This window comes from Salvia splendens, chromosome 4, assembly GCF_004379255.2.
Source record: "Salvia splendens isolate huo1 chromosome 4, SspV2, whole genome shotgun sequence".
Classification (NCBI taxonomy): domain Eukaryota; kingdom Viridiplantae; phylum Streptophyta; class Magnoliopsida; order Lamiales; family Lamiaceae; genus Salvia; species Salvia splendens.
The window spans coordinates 39,756,809-39,777,004 of record NC_056035.1 but is presented as its reverse complement, the minus strand read 5'-3'; the positions used below and the strand labels follow the sequence as shown (position 1 = coordinate 39,777,004).

General features: G+C 38.2%; 1 protein-coding gene across 2 annotated transcripts; it reads left to right on the top strand.

Moving 5' to 3' along the window:
• The first annotated feature begins 2,265 nt into the window (after positions 1-2,265).
• LOC121801329 (vacuolar protein sorting-associated protein 2 homolog 1) lies at positions 2,266-5,489 on the top strand. Of its 2 annotated transcripts, XM_042200799.1 has the most exons (6): positions 2,266-2,402; positions 2,503-2,602; positions 3,291-3,421; positions 4,146-4,250; positions 4,902-5,162; positions 5,247-5,489. In XM_042200799.1, exons 2-6 carry the CDS (start codon positions 2,566-2,568, stop codon positions 5,385-5,387), a joined length of 675 nt encoding a protein of 224 aa, XP_042056733.1. In that variant the 5' UTR covers positions 2,266-2,402; positions 2,503-2,565; the 3' UTR covers positions 5,388-5,489. The 2 variants fall into 2 exon arrangements, with proteins under 2 accessions (XP_042056733.1, XP_042056732.1); XM_042200798.1 differs by having other exon boundaries at positions 2,343-2,602.
• Positions 5,490-20,196: the final 14,707 nt, after the last annotated feature.

Here is a 20,196-nt window from a genome sequence, read left to right as displayed (position 1 = left end):
AAATAGCAGCCTAGCTGCAATTCTGGAATCTGCTCATTTTAAGGAAGCCCAACAGATCTACAAAACCAAACAACCCACAACCCCTAACCCAGCCCGAAGACAAGGCCCAAAACCCGTTAGGGTCAGAGGTTGTGATGCCGCTGTCTGGTTTCTTCCACTGTGCTTCCGGTGACTAAAACACATTTCCAAAGGTCTCCTTTACTGTAAAACTTTGATTTTCGGATTGGATTGCACGTTCTTTTGATTTCAAATATATATGTTGGTTTCATATTTATAATAGAAAAGTATTCAAGATGACCTTTCAAAATATTTTAATGAAAACTGGTCTACAAACTTGCGAGTTGTTTTCGAAAAATTTTAAAGCATCACATCATGTTCAAAACACTATTGGACGAATTTTAAATACAAAATTTCATAGTCTAACTTTAGTTTTCAACAAGATTTTCACAAACCTTTAATTCGATTATTCTAAATTCACGAATTAAACAACAATTTCAAATATGAAATCTGATTTCATTCCACAGATCAAGTCACGGTTTTAATTTCAAAAATTACTCCACAAATTATTAGACTACAAAACAATTATGAATCGAGCCCTGAGCTCTGATACCACTGTTAGGAATTCTTGTATTCATCTAATGAGCGCAGCGGAAATTGCAGACAAGAATAACAGATCTAGATTCATAATCATATTGCAAGTTGAGCACGTAATATACAACAGAACTAAATCTTACTTGTTGTGTTGTTTTCTTCTACGATTGTGTCCTGCAAGTTGAATCCACTACTATCGAGGTCCACGTGTATTCTGATCCGATGCAGGAACAATTCCTCGGTACAATCGCTCTATAGTGAAAGCTAGGAATTCTCTACAAAGCTTTACGTATTTTCTCTCTGTGTTACGATATTTCTCATCTCCCCACAATGGAGAATAAATAACCATATATATAGACAAAGAGTCATTAGGATTTCATGATTGTTGGGCTTATGGACTAATTATAATTGTAGCCCAACTGTAATTATTTAATCCATATTAATCTAATCTAGCTCATATCCTTTCAAGATTGGTACACCAATTTTTAGTGCACTGTGAATTAAATGTTAAAAGTGTTTCTTTTTCATCTCTAATTTTAAAACATAGTTCAGTTCAATAAAAAGAACTTTCAAAAGTAACCTAGTCAATTTATTCGCGAATATCTGTTTCATTTTTACTCTTACTAATTTTGCTAAATGGAACAACATAGTTCAGTAACTTATTTTAATCATTATTTTATGGTAACTAATAAATGAAAATAAGACTTATATTCAATTAACTTTTTCATCTACTTTTCTTTATATTCTATATGTCTCATAAGAATAAACGCTCTTTTCTTTTTAGTTCGTTCTACTAGAATATGCACTTTATATTTGAATTCTTTTTTTGTTTAATGAGGTAGGAGTATTCATTCTCTACTAATAATATTCTAATTCTCTCTTACATTACAAATTATACATTAAAACATGTGTTCAACCAAAAGTGCGTATTCTTATTAGACGAATGAAGTATATTTTTTAAATATGACCCGACTTAAAGTGAGACAGGTAATCGCACATGAATAGAGTAAAATAAACCTTCTCTTTTCACATTAAATTTATTTTACAAAAACCAAAGTTCCTTCTAACAAAAATAATCGACAGCCCAAAGCAAGTCTTTATTGGATCCGACTTTAGCCTTAAACCTACATTCTCAAATAATTTGATTTTTTTATTGGGCAACTTATTTGAAATTTGGATTCTTTTTCTTATTCAAACAAATCGATTTTTGGAAAAAAAAAATATCAATTTGAACTCATACAAAAAAAAAATTTGAAAATCAAAGTTATTTAGTAAAATTCAAATCGAATTAAATACTCCAAATATCCAAAATTTACAATAAACTCTAAAATAATTTTTAAATTAATATGTCCAAATATTCAATCGAACATTTTAAACTTACAAAAAAATTGATTGGTCCAGAATTTTAAATTTTCCAAGTTAATTTGAATAAAATTAAATGGAAAAATAATAAATTTTGGTTAAACTCTTATTTGTCTCCAAACTTTTAAATTAGTCATAATGTAATTACGAATTTTGGTGAAATTATAGTAGACCGCGAATGAATTTATTATCTCCTCAACATGATGAGGAAATCATTCCAGAAGTTATTAATTACTATTATGAAGTGTGTGTATCAAACCAAGAACATATTTTAGATATAAAATTAAAATATTTAAATAAATTGAGAAAATTATTGAAATTCAATTTTGCAAATATTGAATTCATAATTTATTATTGTAAAGTAGAGATATTTTGATCACCCGGATTAAATATGTAACAACTCCACTTCGATTAGATAAAGCGTAAAACCGAAGATGCTTGATAATATTGTGCGTGTATAGCATTCTCCGCGTTGTTTGATCACAATTCAAAACCCTCTTCTTTCTGCAATTCTTCGTATAATTTTGGATTTTCCATCTCCAATTGCAGAAAGAAGTCTTCTCCCACCTCCGATCCGATTTCTAGTTTTCGCCGGAATCAAATCGATTGATCATGAGTTTCCTTTTCGGGAAGAGGAAGACTCCCGCAGGTTTGTAACTACATATTTGTGCCTATTTTGAATTAGGTTATGTGATTGAGGGTTTACGTTTTCTCAATTTATCTGAATTATTGAGATCTGAGCTGACGTCATGATGTTGATCATGAGAGGATTCTGTGTTTATTGATAGAATTTGGGGCTTGGATTAGCTTTGAACTATTAAGGATGATATTGGATAAGAGATAAATGAAGTTGATAAATCGTTGATCACTCGCGAATATGTAAGCTAATCGATGTGTTTCCAATCCTGGTTAGAATTGTGATTTGTTGATGACAAGGGAGATGGCGAGTTATGTTTCCTGTATCTTAGGATTCATCAAGTAATTGTAACGTGCCTTCAAGTTACGGTTTGACATCATTTTGACAAATTAATTTTAATTAGAATGTCAGAATTGTGCGAGTGTTTTTTTGTACCCATCTAGAGAAATTTAGCTACTTTGATTTCAATGAAATTGGGTTGGGGACAGAATTGGGAACCTCCTCCTCCATTGTTGTTGATGAATTGATTAGGGTTCTGTAATTGTATAAAGTGCTTTCTTCAAGGTAAATACAGTGTTATTGGTTGATTTGTGAAATTGGTGAGTAGTGTTTCTGTTCTGCGTTGATGCAAGTATTCAGGAATACATGCTGCCTTTTACTTGTGTCATATAGCTTTCCACATATGTTTTGTGTCTTGCAGAACTTCTGCGGGAAAACAAGAGAATGCTTGATAAGTCGATTCGAGAAATAGAGAGGGAGAGGCAAGGTTTACAAACGCAAGAAAAGAAACTTATCGCGGAGATAAAGAAAAGTGCTAAGCAAGGACAGATGGTATGTTCGCTTTGCATATTTTATATATGCATCAGCTAGGGGCAGTTCCTCTTTTTCCTTCCTTTTTTATAACCGTAAGTGCTATGTGATAAAGTATAAGCTTACGTATGCATCGAGATGACATTCCAATCTTTAAGTATTAGGACATCTGGCTGGCAAAATCATTGTGCTCTTAATGAATATGGCAATCGGAATTGGAACACTATTACTCCCCAAGGTCTTAATAAATCTAAGTTCCTACTTCCTAATAATGTATATGATTGAAGAGTTCAATATTATTTCATGATGATTCTGTTGACCCCCCGCCCCCCTCTCAAAACAAAAATCTGCTTGCCGAAATCTGAATATGTCATGTTGGTGTCATTATTTTTACTTTTGTTTGTTAGGCAGTACGTTAGCTAATTCTGGTGGGATGCAGATTATTTGCATTAAAATTATCAGCACATCTCAAGCACTTGAAATACACTTAAAAAAAATTAGTATTGATTTACTTTCTATTGTTGAATTTGTGTTTTGTTTCCCTCAATCTTATATGATTGGCCCTTCATTATACCTGCTCCATTTCAATCTCTTCTGCTTAAAATCTTTATCTTTAGACAATTATAAACTGTATCATTGGCATCGTACGTATATTGATGCTTGGTACTACTTCACAATCCAAGTAAAAGTTGTGGGGAGTCCAATTACTTAAGTCCTTGTTTGATTTCTAGTATATTTGTTACAGGGAGCTGTCAAGGTGATGGCCAAAGATCTTATCAGGACAAGACATCAGATCGAAAAGTTCTATAAGCTGAAATCTCAACTTCAAGGTGTATCTCTCAGAATCCAGGTATATATCAAATATTTGAGTACTTGAACTTTGCAATCAACTTGTCAATTTTTTATAATGGTTTCATATGGATGGATGAATTGTGCCCTTCTATGGTTTGTTAAATTTGAGCATTAAGTCACTCTAGTTCACATTCTGTGTCTGGACTTTGGTTTCATAATTAGTAAATTGATACAAGAGATATGATCCTGCTTAGTCGAATAGTCGCCATCCCTCTCCAATACATGGTAAAAGGATAGACATAAATTTACGTAATATAACTACAAATCCTTTCAGTTTCTGCTAACTTTACCTCCTCCGGTTTCTGCTAGTTAGATGTATCTCTTTTTAGTTCCCTCAAAATCACCCCTTGCAGGTTCTGCTACACATCTGCATGATATTCTGCTAATCATTTTTTTTAAGTTATCAATTTTACTATATTATTTTGGCGGTTTGAATTCTTAACCACTTCAATTTTTTCCACATGGCATTTGGTATATTTTGACCGGCTTTTGGTCCTGGATGCTGGTTTCTTATGTAATCTTGTTAAGTTTTCTGAATATTTTTCCCCCTGTGTGGTCCGTGATCTCTCTCTCTCTCTCTCTCTCTCTCTCTCTCTCTCTCTCTCTCTCTCTCTCTCTCTCTCTCTCTCTCTTCCTTATTCCCTTTTAGACATTAAAATCTACACAAGCAATGGGGGAGGCAATGAAAGGTGTTACTAAGGCCATGGGGCAAATGAACAGGCAGATGAACCTGCCATCACTGCAGAAAATTATGCAAGAATTTGAGAGGCAAAATGAGAAGATGGAACTAACAAGCGAAGTGATGGCAGACGCCATTGATGATGCCTTGGAAGGAGATGAGGAGGAAGAAGAGACCGAAGAGTTGGTGAGCCAGGTTCTTGATGAGATTGGCATTGACATTAATAATGAGGTACAGCTCTATCGTTCCTTTCGCACTTTATGAGCATTTAACATATCTGTTGTCATGACGAGCCTCGGTATTCTCTTAATGCAGCTTGTTAATGCACCTTCCGCGGCAGTAGCTGCCCCAGCTGCAAAGAATAAGGTCCCACAAGCAGAGGCAACTACAGGAACTGATGATGGTGGGATCGACAGCGACCTCCAGGCGAGGTTAGACAATCTGAGGAGGATGTAGAGATGTAACCGACGTGTAACATAAAATTTCTTTGTTGAGACCAATGTTATCAATCTCGTATGGTGGCTTATGGCTGTTTGCCTAAAAACCGCCACAGGGATATGGCGTATTAGTATGGCGGATATGGCGGTCAAAAATTAAATAAATAAAATAATACTTATATATTTATATATATAATTAAAAAATATTAAAAATATAACATCTAAAACACTTTAAACAATTAATAAAGCATACTATACCACTCTAACCACCATGTTTCTTGCATAATGCCCTATTCCTAAATGCAGTACACACGCAATGTTGTTAAATGTCGGATATGGCGGTGCTATGGCAGCGACATGGTGCTATGGCGTTTCCACCACCGAACGCCATGCCATAGCGTCATGGCTCCGTCATATCCGCTATTTGATAACATTGGTTGAAACCAAACAATCCTATTTGGCTTTGTGTAACTTTTATGAAGATGTTGAAATACATGTTCTGTTACAGCTTCGCTTCAATAATATTGCAATAATTTAGTTATGTTTTTTCCATTGTGCAATATTGTTGACAATTCACAGATTGAATGCTACATAATTTCTTTGCTACATTACCTTGTCTAACAACTGAAAACTAGAAAGGCTTCTAAACTAATGAGCCTGGACCTAGCAACACTTCCCGGGAATGTTCCGTCTCGTCCACCCCGGCTACCGGGCGGTGGACCGACGATGGCTCCACCGGCAAACGACAAAGAGGGCAGTCCATGTGGGAGTAGAGCCACATATCAATACAAGGTGCATGAAAGTAATGCTTACAGTTAGGCAGCTGTTTAATTTCTTCACCTTGTTCAAACACTGAAAGGCAAACTGCACACTCTGAATCACCACCACCACCACCATCTTGCCCCTTTCCACCGCCCTCGTACTTGAAGCTAGCGACCGAGATCGCTGGAGAGTCGGTGATCCTCCACGTCGCAGCCTGGCGCGGCCGTCTGTGTCTGATTCTCTGAGGTGGCCTTTGATCCGCGCACCATCTCACGATGGCGATGTTGTAGAGAACGAGCACGATACCCGCTGTTGCGACGAGACAACGAGGCCATAGTAGAGCATCTCGGAGTTCGACCTTACTAGCGGAGGCGGGGTGGTGTTGTAGAGGAGGTTTGAGGGTCTGCCATGGTTTTCTTTGGAGAGAAGAAAAGAGGAGAGGTTTCTTATGAAGTTGATTGAGTATTTGAAGAAACTAATGATAGGAGAATCTCATCTGATTGTGATTATTTAATAATAGTGTGATTGTCACAACTTAAACTGTGTGCGCGTTTGTGATTGTTGGTATGAGGGTAGCAATATGTTGTAATTAACTATTTGTAGCCTCTTGCAAGTTATATGGTGCAATCAAATATGCAATTTAGTGTGGAAATTTGTATGCTTAAGAAACCAGAATGTTGACAAATAAACCGTTTCTATTATATCTGTATTTATTTAATTTCTAAATAGTGTGAGATTCAAGATGAGTGAACCAGAGTTCTACCTATAGTTGTCATTCCATTTTATAATGGTAAAAAACAAATAATGGATGAGTTAGCAGATTATTTAAAACTGGGCTGTTTGTTTGCTTGTATCCAAATTACTGCTTTGTGTGCTTGTTTCCAAATTACTATTTGTCAATATTCATCTCTAAGCTTTATCCGTTACTAAAATGACTGAACCACCCTCCTCAATCTCAAGTATTATTTCTCAAGGCTAATTATGTCGAGCATATATTTCTTGTGCAAATACCTCAACCTCATGTATTTATCAAATTCGTAATCTTGTTTTTCAAATTCAAATGCATGGCTGAGCAATTTTGCAGATGTATGTGAAACGCTCACACACACGACCATGGTGCAATTGAAACCTGTAGGAAAAACATATGGGAAATTAGAAAGGACTCAAAACCTTTCCTTTTCCTAAGTCTTTTGGCTTTTCAACCTCCAAGTGTTTATGAGGTGCCTTAAACCCGAGACCTCTCGTGTGGCCACTCCTAGCCTATAAATAGGCTTGTTTTGAGAGATGGAAGACACACAACACAATCTACAATCATTCTCTCTTCTCTCATAGCTCAAGCACTCTAGTTCGCATCTTAGGAGCATTGCATTGCTCGGTTCTCGCCTTCAATTCAAGTTCGCCAGAGCCTACGAGTTTGAGGTGCTTCAACTCGATAGGAGGAAAGTCGTTTCATCTTTGGGGACATTACGCCAATCCGTGAGCACTAGCCGGGGCGTATTTCGTCTTGCGGAGAGAGGGTCACCTCGACTCGACTTGAAGAAGACAATAGTTTGCATCTTGTTCCTTTTATTGCATCTACTTTGTTTTATTTACCTTCCAGTTTTTTGGTTCTTTTGTAATAGCAAGGGTTACCCGTGTAAAAGGCTGCAATATTTCCAACAATCGCAAGACGAAATATTGTACTCTTGCTGAATTCATGTCGACCGATGCCGGAGGAAACATGAAATTCAAAGCTGGAATAAAGCAACGAACGGTCGCAATGTCGATGCGCTATGGAGTGGTTAATTCCTTGAGATCTATTCTCTTGAGAATGATGTTTATCGTTTGTCATTTGACAAGCAAGACCAATTTAGATTTGGTAGTAGTAATTGGGATGCATGGGTTGATGAATATGCCAATGCACATTTGGTTCAATATAATTGTGTACTTATTGTTGGAAACAATACTGTACAAATTATTTGAACGTGTTGTTATAAACAACAAAGATCACGAGGTGATCGCAATGGTCTCCGACGTGGACCATGGTAATAATCCAAATGAATGGTTTGTTGATACGGGTGCCACATGTCATGTGTGCTCAGAGAGAAGCGTTTTTTCTACTTACAAATCTGTTGGAGGTAGAAAAGTACGTATGGGAAACCAAGCCTCTTCCGAGGTGGTTGGTGTGGGTAATGTGTTCCTAAAATTAGGATCCGGAAAGGTTCTTACCCTCAAGGATGTGCTGCATGTCCCAGACATCCGAAATAATTTGGTGTCAGGCTCACTTCTAGTAAATCATGGATTTTCACTAGAATTTGAGTGTGAAAAGATTATATTAACCAAGTATGAAAAGTTCATAGGTGAAGGTCACCTAGTGAATGGGCTTTTTGAGCTGAATGTTACGGTCATTCACCGTGGAAAAGGAATAAGCAATAAGGAAAATGACACATCCTCTTATTTGCTTGAAAGCTCTGACTTATGGCACAATAGATTGGGACATGTAAATCTAAATGCTATAAAAAGATTAGTAAATCTTAATTTACTAAAAGTGGATAAGTTTAACTCACAAGAAAAATGTGAAGTCTGTGTTGAAGCAAAAATGACCAAGCTACCGTTTCGCTCGGTAGAACGGAGCACAAAACCTCTAGAGTTAATCCATACAGACGTATGTAATTTAAAATTTGTGCAAACTAGAGGTGGTAAAAAGTACTTCATCACATTTATAGATGATTGCACAAGGTATTGTTACCTTTACTTATTAAGAAGTAAAGATGAGGCAATTGAAGCGTTTAAAGACTTCAAAAATGAAGCCGAAAATCAACTTAATTGTCGAATTAAGTGTGTTCGAAGTGATAGAGGCGGTGAGTATGTAGCCCCGTTTGCAGAATTATGTCATGCAAGTGGTATAATTCACCAAACAACGGCTCCATATTCTCCCCATTTAAATGGAGTTGCTGAGCGCAAAAATCGAACACTAAAAGAGATGATGAATGCCTTGTTGATTAATTCAGGATTACCCCAGAACATGTGGGGGGAGGCTGTGTTAACAGCGAATCATATCCTGAATAAAATTCCACTAAAAAATAGGGATGTGACTCCTTATGAGTTGTGGAAAGGGAAGAAACCTTCATATTCATACCTCAAAGTGTGGGGGTGTTTAGCGAAGGTAGAAGTGCCACCTCCGAAACAAGTTGCAATAGACCCTAAAACAGTCGATTGCATCTTTATTGGCCATGCACTTAATAGTAGTGTCTATCGTTTCCTAGTCCATAGGTCAGTTGTGCCTGGCGTGGCTGAAGGAACAACGATTGAGTCAAGGAATGCTATATTCTTTGAGAATGTATACCCTTGCAAGAGGCAAGAGGATCGTTCTAGTGAAAGAATGATGGATGAATCCACTAGTTCTAATCCTCCAAAAAGGACGAGGTCAAGTCCTGAGGATGTTGAACCAAGACGTGGTAAAAGAGTTAAAGTTGCTAAAACATTTGGTCCTGACTTCATAACTTTTATGTTGGATGACGAACCAAAGTCATTGGCGGAAGCTCTGTCTGGCCCAGACGCGGCGTGGTGGCAAGAAGCTATCAACAGTGAAATTGAATCCATCATGAGAAATAACACTTGGGTGTTAGTAGACTTGCCTGAAGGCTGTAAGCCTTTAGGGTGCAAGTGGATTCTGAAAAGGAAATATAAGCCTGATGGTACTATAGATAAGTACAAAGCTCGCCTAGTTGTCCAAGGCTTTAAGCAGAAAGAAGGGTATGACTTTTTTGATACCTATTCACCTGTTACGAGAATCACTTCCATTCGGGTGCTTCTAGCGATTGCTGCTTTGCACAATCTTGAGATTCACCAAATGGATGTGAAAACTGCGTTTCTGAATGGTGATCTGGAAGAAGAAATATATATGGAACAACCCGAAGGGTTTGTTGTGCCTGGGCAAGAGCGTAAAGTATGCAAACTGGTAAAGTCATTATATGGGTTGAAGCAAGCACCATTACAATGGCATTTGAAATTTGACAACGTGATGTTGGCAAATGGATTCACTATCAATGAGTGTGATAAGTGTGTTTACATTAAGAACACAGATAACGGGTTTGTTATTGTGTGTCTGTATGTTGATGATATGTTGATAATGGGCAGCGATAGTGCCATTATTAACGAGACAAAAAACATGTTGAAAAGAAATTTCGATATGAAAGATATGGGTCTAGCTGATGTGATTCTCGGAATCAAAATATTGAGGACTAATGAGGGAATTGCCTTAACGCAATCTCATTATGTTGAGAAAATGCTTAAGAAATTCAACTCGTTTGATTGTAAGCCAGCAAAGACTCCTTTGGAGCTCAATGTCCATCTGAGCAAGAATATGGGTGATTCTGTTGCTCAAGAAGAGTATGCAAAGGTCATAGGAAGTTTGATGTTTATCACAAACTGTACTCGACCTGATCTTGCTTGTCCTGTAAACAAGTTGAGCCGATTTACGAGCAACCCAAGTAAGGAACATTGGAAAGCTCTGTGTAGAGTTTTGAGATACTTGAAGTATACTCTTAACTTTGAGTTGCATTACACAAGATATCCCCAAATACTTGAAGGGTACTGTGATGCAAATTGGATCTCTTATTCAAAAGACTCATTTTCTACAAGTGGGTATGTGTTCACTGTGGGGGGTGGTGCTGTCTCGTGGAAATCAACGAAACAGACGTGTATTGCTCGCTCCACCATGGAATCTGAGTTTATCGCTTTGGATAAAGCAGGGGAAGAAGCCGAGTGGCTTAGAAACTTCCTAGAAGATATTCCATGTTGGAAGAAGCCAGTGCCGACAGTAGTGATACACTGTGATAGCCAAGCAGCTATAGGTAGAGCACACAGTGGCTTATACAATGGTAAGTCTAGACATATTCGTCGGCGACATAATATCGTCAGACAATTGATCACAAGTGGTGTTATCACAGTTGACTATGTAAGGTCAGTGGATAACTTAGCGGATCCGTTAACAAAAGGTTTAAACCGTGATCAAATGCATAAATTGCTAAAAGGAATGGGACTGAAAACCATATTTTAAAAGATGAGTATAGTGGTAACCCAACCATACGATTGGAGATCCCATGGGATTGGTTCAATGGGAAAACGAAGCTATACAAATCTAGCTGTAATACTCAGAAGATTTTAATCTTCGCCCATTCTTTAGAAAGCATTGAGTGTTGTAACTTGCACGTGGTAAGAGGTTAAGTCTTTCGACTTTTAATGATTCTTGAAATCTCAAGGAGATGCAGTATGGCAGGATACTCATGAAAGAATCACCTATGTAAGTGAGAAGTGAGGCCGCTTCGTGTGTGTGAGTCACTTATGAATTCCAAAGAGGTGTTCCACGGCCGAAACGGACACAAACGTGAGAACTGATGGAGTTGAGACAATATTGTGTTGATGCTATTGACTAGGCATACACCAAGGAGGAATAGTTCAAGGCATCGCGTCCACTAGTCCGCCGGTATGTCCGATAGTGTTGACTATGGAAGGTTCAAAACCACAAGTTACCTCTCCAAATACAGTATCGTTTCCTGAGAACTGAGCAAAAGAGTCTGCATACATGCATTTGTGCCTGATGTTGGTTTGAGCTTGCTGCGCTCTAACCAATGTGGGGGATTGTAGGAAAAACATGTGGGAAATTAGAAAGGACTCAAAACCTTTCCTTTTCCTAAGTCTTTTGGCTTTTCAACCTCCAAGTGTTTATGAGGTGCCTTAAACCCGAGACCTCTCGTGTGGCCACTCCTAGCCTATAAATATGCTTGTTTTGAGAGATGGAAGACACACAACACAATCTACAATCATTCTCTCTTCTCTCATAGCTCAAGCACTCTAGTTCGCATCTTAGGAGCATTGCATTGCTCGGTTCTCGCCTTCAATTCAAGTTCGCCGGAGCCTACGAGTTTGAGGTGCTTCAACTCGATAGGAGGAAAGTCGTTTCATCTTTGGAGACATTACGCCAATCCGTGAGCACTAGCCGGGGCGTATTTCGTCTTGCGGAGAGAGGGTCACCTCGACTCGACTTGAAGAAGACAATAGTTTGCATCTTGTTCCTTTTATTGTATCTACTTTGTTTTATTTACCTTCCAGTTTTTTGGTTCTTTTGTAATAGCAAGGGTTACCCGTGTAAAAGGCTGCAATATTTCCAACAAAACCATATTATTACGCGTTGAACGTTTGCCATAATCGACATGACAAAACCAATTATTTGCTAGAACAAAAAAACAGAAATCTTGTGAGATGCTATTGAAGTGATATGCTATTTTCTACGCTTGTATACTATTGGTGCAATTTTGTTTTCTTTGGCATAGGTTCGAATCTTCGTGTCTCCATGTGTGTTTTTTTTGCTTGTACTTCATTGGCTTCTTGTGAGATTTGATTATTGATTTGGATAGATCAAAGTTTCGATTGGATGTTAAATTTTTAGTTATAATTTGCTTATCAATTTGAAAAGGTCAATTTTTCGATTCCGTTTTCATAGAAATTTGACGAACTAGAAACGATCAAAATTGAACTACATTCAATGTGTTTTAGAAAGTTTATTTGTTAACAAAACGCAAAGTGTCACGAGACCCATGAGAGCATCCACCGCGGCGAGTAATTGCTTGTCCGTCCGTCCGTGCCAACGGCGCGACACTGCTGTCTGCCGTTGGCATGACGCTGCTCGATGCATCGAGCACGTCCGTGTCAGCGAGCAGTCGATGTTGCACGTTCTGATTTGCCAAAGGCATTTCCGTTGGAAATTCAATTTTTTCTTTTTTTAAAAAAAAAATAAAAAATAATATCAAAAAATAAAAAAAATATTTTCACAATCCCAAAAAATGGCCGTTTATGACCTTTTTTCTGGATTTTTTTATTTTATTTTATTTTTTTCCTCAAAATCATCTATAAATACACACATTCATCGTCCATTTTCACATCAAATCATCTCTCATTCATATTTTTTCATACAACTTATCTACACCTTCATCTCTCACTCAAACCCTTAAATGGATTTCACTAATCTCATTGCGGAAGCAGAGCGCGAAGAAGACCTAATCAAACACGTTTGGGCGAAATTCGGACACAAGAGTTGAATTATATAATTTTTAATTTTTGGGGTTTAATTATTTAATTTTTAATTTTTAGGATTTTAATTATATAAATTTTCATTTTTAGGATTTTAATTATGTAATTTTTAATTTTTTGGTAATTTGTAATATTATTTCGTTTATTTTTAATGAATTTTAATATTGTGGAAATGTTTTTATTTAAATTGAATAATTGAAAGATGGAACCCTTGTACTCGTCCTTGCGGAAGAGCACGGATGTGAGTGTTGTGCTCTTGCCTAAGAGCAGGCAGAAAAAGTGGATCTGGACCCACATCCGTGCTCGTTGGCAAGAGCACGGATGTGGATGCTCTAAGGTTGTAATGTTGATACTGGCCATACTTTTGGGAAATTCGAATTCCAATCACTCAAATTTCACTCGAATTCTACGTCTTTAATGTTTTCTGCCCAATAATTATTGGATGAAAATGATAAAAAAAAATTATATTACTATTAACTTAAATCCTTGAATGTAATCAAAGTCCAAATTATTAAGCTTTTTTCGTTATAAAATTAGAAAATACACTTTTTTTAATAAAAAATTTTAAAAATTGAGAATCAAATAGTATGTCCGAAATGCATTATAATTGTGAGTATGAAAAGTGGTGTAGCAATTATAAAAAGCGATATTGACACCTAATATCATGAAACTTTTAAAAAGTTGGGATTTATTCCACTAATTTTGAAATTGACAAATAATATCACGAACTTTACCTTGAGTTTGTTATTTCACGAAATTCTGACTATAGTAATAGATTTAGGGGTGGGTCGGTACGGTATACCGTACCGACCGTGCCATACCGCATACCCTACCGGAAATTACGGTATGACAAAATTCCATACCGATACCGTACCGATATATACCGATTGTATCCAAAATATTTAAAATAACAATTCAAGCATTTAGCTATTTAAAAAAGCCCAAAACAATAAAACTTCATCACAAAAAAATCTTGTTCATAGCATTCAAATTAATAAAACTTCAACATTCAAATCCAAAACAATTTATGAAGTCATGATCAACAACATTATCTTCATTTCCTGTATTTATCAAATTCGTAATCTTGTTTTTCAAATTCAAATGCATGGCTGAGCAATTTTGCAGATGTATGTGAAACGCTCACACACACGACCATGGTGCAATTGAAACCATATTATTACGCGTTGAACGTTTGCCATAATCGACATGACAAAACCAATTATTTGCTAGAACAAAAAAAACAGAAATCTTGTGAGATGCTACTGAAGTGATATGCTATTTTCTACGCCTGTATACTATTGGTGCAATTTTGTTTTCTTTGGCATAGGTTCGAATCTTCGTGTCTCTATGTGTGTTTTTTTGCTTGTACTTCATTGGCTTTTGTAGTAGTTTAGTATGAGAGGGCGCTGAATTTTTGTTCTACCCTTGCTTATTGTTTTTTTATGAGTCAATATATATGAACTTGGATGAGCGAATGGGCCGGAGGAATCTCATCGCACTCCGAACACAGGAAAGGATCTCCTACTCCAACACTCAGGGGTGGAGCCACGGTGTGGCCAGGGGCCCTTGGGCCCCTCAGCCATTTGGATGATTAATATATAATATATGTATGCAATGTAATATAAATAAAATAGTAGGGTAGTTGGTTTCTACATAAGCTTGTTGTGCTTTAGGTGTAAAGTTGATTCCCAGCTGGACCTTTCTAACACCCAGTGATTTCCTTCTATTTTTTATTCTTTTATGTTTTATTATATCTATATTAATTAGATTTAATATTAGTAAAATTGATTCTCTTCTTGTAGCTCATTTACTTTTTTTTTTCTTTCTCAAATTAATATTTTTTTAAAAATTTCCTCATATCCATTTACTCCTACATTGATTTTATGCTTGGAGTATATTTTATGGTTTTCTCACATTTGTAACTTTTATTGATTTTTTCACTAGTAATTTTGTACGAATCATTTTAAATTATAATCATGAAAAATGATTTTTATAATATGAAAATAGAAAACAATTCTTTGATTCTATAAATATTTTAAAATATTATATTATAATAATTTTAATTTGATGTCCTTTATTATGAAAAATCGAGAATAGAGGTTAACTCTTTGATCTAATAAATATGCAAACATATCATATTATTAGTAAAATTGGTGATATGCTCTAAACATCTATTCACTAAATAATTCTTTGATTCTATAAATATTTTAAAATATTATATTATAATATTTTTAATTTGATGTCCTTTATTATAAAAAATCAAGAATAGAAGATAACTCTTTGATCTAATAAATATGCAAATATATCATATTATTAGTAAAATTGGTGATATGCTCTAAACATCTATTCACTAATAAATTTTCTCATCATTCGTTTCTAACGTGTGGATTTTTATATTGCTCACATACGAGTTGTTTCTGTATCGTTAGCACTCAGCAAATTTTAATGGCAGTTTGGGCCCCCACTGCTGAAATTCTGGTTCCGCCACTGCCAACACTCCTACTCGCCTACTCCATTCATACTTCAACACTCACAACACAATAAAATAATATTATAAAATCCCACCATCACTTACATGTTTATAACATTATTTTATTGTGTTGTGAGTATAGGAGTATAGGAATGGAGTAGGAGATCCATATTTTTTTTTTGGCTTAAGAACAATTCAATACTAAGGAGATCTTTTGTTTCCAAGCTGAGCATGACTGATACTGTTGATGATCAATGAACCTTTTTGCTAGGAGAACCAAAACAAAGTTGACCACCTTTTTTTCAACTGTAATATTTCGTCCAGTCTTTGGTACATGTGGTCAATTTAGACTATCCATTAGAAAATTTTGGTTCAAGACTTCAATTCCAATTGGGATTCGAGAAGATAATACTTTTTTTTTAATGTATTTGTATGTATTTGTAGTTGGGAAATTCATATATGTTCTCTCATCTTCTGTCTACGATACAATATGGAGCTCATGATTGTCTTCTGTAAAAAATCATGGATTAAATATGCCCGGTCAATGGATTTTGACCAAATAATAAATGTGACGAGACATTTAATTTTGTGAAATTAAATGACATAGCGTCGATCTACATTTTACGTAGGTAAATGTAGTATATTCACTTTCTCAAATCCGATTTCCGGTGAGTGAGAAATAGTGGATTAAAGTTGGGCATAATTAGCTTTTAATTAAAGCTTGGAGATGGAGCTTAGGGAATAATTAACTAGTGTTAATTATCCCACATTGGAGGATTAACACATCTTTAATGTGTATAAATTAAGTGACTTTATGTTACTTAATAATTATAGTGGACCAAGATGGGTGAAAGAGCCCACACGCGCGCACACGCGCGCGCCGCCGCCGCCCGCCCGCCCGAGCCCGAGCCCGTGCTCGTGGTCGCGGGCGCGGGCCCGGGCCCGGGCCCGAGCCCGATCCCGATCCCGATCTCGATCTCGATCTCGATCTCGATCTCGATCTCGATCTCGATCTTGGACTTGGACTTGGACTTGGACTTGGATCTTGGATCTTGGATCTTGGATCTTGGATCTTGGATCTTGGATCTTGGATCTTGGCAATTGGTCTTTGGGTGGTCTTTGGGCTTGGTGCTTGGCCCAAACTATTCTTTTTGGACCGCCGAGTCAGCAATCCAAGTGGCTTGACACGTCGTCAAGCGAGGCACAGTCACGGTTGCCACGTGAGCAAAAACAAAGGCGAGCCCGTTGCACAAGAAGAGTATGCACGGGTCATCGGGTGCATTATGTACTTGACTAATTGCACTCGACCTGACATTGCTTGTGCCGTGAACAAGTTAAGTCGTTACACGAGCAATCCAAGCAAAGAGCATTGGAGAGCTCTTGTGAGGGTTTTGAGATATTTAAAACACACTCAAAATCTTGGGCTACACTTCTCGAGATACCCCCCGGTGCTTGAAGGGTACTGTGATGCCAATTGGATATCCGATAATAGAGACTCACTTTCAACAAGTGGATATGTCTTTACTATTGGGGGTGGTGCTGTATCGTGGAAATCCACAAAACAGACCTGTATAGCCCGATCAACAATGGAATCGGAGTTCATTGCCTTGGATAAGGCTGGTGAGGAAGCCGAGTGGCTTAAGAACTTCCTTGAAGACATTCCATGTTGGTCTAAGCCAGTGCCACCAGTGCTGATTCACTGCGATAGCCAAGCGGCTATTGGAAGGGCAAACAATGGTTTCTATAACGGTAAGTCTCGACATATACGTCGACGACATAACACCGTGAGACATTTGATCACAACAGGGGTGATTACAATTGACTATGTGAAGTCAATAGATAATCTAGCGGATCCGCTAACCAAAGGGTTAAACCGTGATCAAATGAATAAGTTGCTAGAGGGAATGGGTTTGAAATCCACAAACTAAAGAATTGTCATAGTGGTAACCCAACCATGATGACTGGAGATCCCAAGAACTTGGTTCAAAGGGACAACTAAGCTATGAGAGTTCAAGGAAAAACACTCAAACTATATCTATTCCCTAGAGAGCAATAGAGTGTTGGAGAACTTGCCTCGTGGTAAAGGCTAAGTCTATGACTTTTAATGGTTCTTAAGGATCTCAAAGAGATGGAATTCTCAAAGAGACCAAGTATGGCAAGGTACTTGACTAAGAATCACCTACGTAAGTGCGAAGTGTGGTCGCTTCGTAAAAAACGCACTTATGAATCCAAAGTGGTGTCCAAGACCGCAATGGACACAAAACGTGAGAACGGATGAGGTTGAGGTGTTTAAGTGTTAACACCATTGTCTCGGTGCACGCCGTGGGGGATTAGTTCAAAGCATCGCGCTACTAAGCCGCCTGTGTATCCGATGGTGTCGACTATGGAGGGTTCAAAGTCAACAACTACCTATCCTTATGCTTATATACCTCGCGAGGGTTGAGCTTGTGTCTGCATGCATATGCATTCGGCTATTTCCACTCATGTGGGGGATTGTAAAAAATCATGGATTAAATATGCCCGGTCAATGGATTTTGACCAAATAATAAATGTGACGAGACATTTAATTTTGTGAAATTAAATGACATAGCGTCGATCTACATTTTACGTAGGTAAATGTAGTATATTCACTTTCTCAAATCCGATTTCCGGTGAGTGAGAAATAGTGGATTAAAGTTGGGCATAATTAGCTTTTAATTAAAGCTTGGAGATGGAGCTTAGGGAATAATTAACTAGTGTTAATTATCCCACATTGGAGGATTAACACATCTTTAATGTGTATAAATTAAGTGACTTTATGTTACTTAATAATTATAGTGGACCAAGATGGGTGAAAGAGCCCACACGCGCGCACACGCGCGCGCCGCCGCCGCCCGCCCGCCCGAGCCCGAGCCCGTGCCCGTGCCCGTGCACGTGCTCGTGCTCGTGCTCGTGCTCGTGGTCGCGGGCGCGGGCCGCGGGCCTCGGGCCTCGGGCCCGGGCCCGAGCCCGAGCCCGATCCCGATCCCGATCCCGATCCCGATCTCGATCTTGGACTTGGACTTGGACTTGGACTTGGACTTGGATCTTGGCAATTGGTCTTTGGGTGGTCTTTGGGCTTGGTGCTTGGCCCAAACTATTCTTTTTGGACCACCGCCGAGTCAGCAATCCAAGTGGCTTGACACGTCGTCAAGCGAGGCACAGTCACGGTTGCCACGTGAGAAATCCACACGCTCCACACACGGATGGCACACTCCTGCCACACGTCTGTAACCGACGTCGGTTACGAATTGCCATGATGACAGCCATCATGGCTGTTGACCCCCTGCAGTGGACTGAGCCTATAAATAGGCCAGCCATTCCATGCATCACTACACAATTCAAAAAGCATTCTGCATCATAAGCTCTCTCCCTCTCCCTGCATAGTTTTTTCTGTCGAAGCTCTGCCCTCTCCTCCATCCAGTTCGCCGGAGCTCTGTTGATTGCGGTGCTGCATCAATAGAGACGTAGCCGTTTTACCTTTGGGGACGACACGCCAAACCGAAGAGCACTACCGGGGCGTATCTCGTCTTGCGGGAAGAGGCCTCCTCGACTCGGCTAATCACACTGGTTTAGTAGTTTCGATTATACGTTGTATTTTTAAGTTCAGTTCTTCCTTTCCTTTCTTTTGGGTTGTATTACGCCCGGTAGTTATCTTTGTAATCCGAGAAACCAACATCTTCTTTCTTAAAGTTATTTCTTACTTTCCTGCATGTCTAGTTTGCTGTAGTTTTGCTTGGTTTATTTTGTAGCAAAGGTGTCCCACAATGTGCGTTACTTTATGCCTCGTTGGTAAGTTGTTGATCTTTATATATATTTTTTTGTTGATTCCAATTTCGATGACTATTATATACAAAGACTAGCTCACCACATATTATCAAGAGAGAACAATACACATTTGACAACCCAACTGATTCTCGATCAATAACGGAAACAGTAAAACTCCACGACAAGCAAGCCCAAAACAAAAGTGAATTTACGAGGCAAATAGTGTCAAAATCAAAATATAAATATTTTTATGACGAAAATAGTGGCAAAATGAGAGGGTATAAATAAGCTTATCCACGACAAGCAAATCGAGAATTCGCCACGTCAGATACCATCGATTCTCCACATCTCCTTAGATCTTTCTTAAACTCCATCAAAAGATTCAAAACACTCTCTCTCACTTCGCACCTTCACACACACACACACACATAATCAAATGGCCTCAACCTCAGCCGTGTCAATGGCGCTGCCGCTCCCCCGCGCCGCCACCTCCTCCTCCGCCTTCGTCAAGGGTGCGCAGCTGAGGCCGTCGTCCAAGTCTAAGGCGGCCGCCGCCGCGAGATTTGAAGTGATCAAGGCTTCTAATTCGTTCAAGGAAAAGGCCGCGGCTGGGTTGACTGCCGCCGCGCTGACCGCCTCCATGGTCGTCCCCGACGTGGCGGAGGCTCCCCTTCGCTGAAGAACTTCCTGCTCAGCATCGTCGCTGGCAGCGTGGTGGTCTTCGCCAACTTCGACCCGG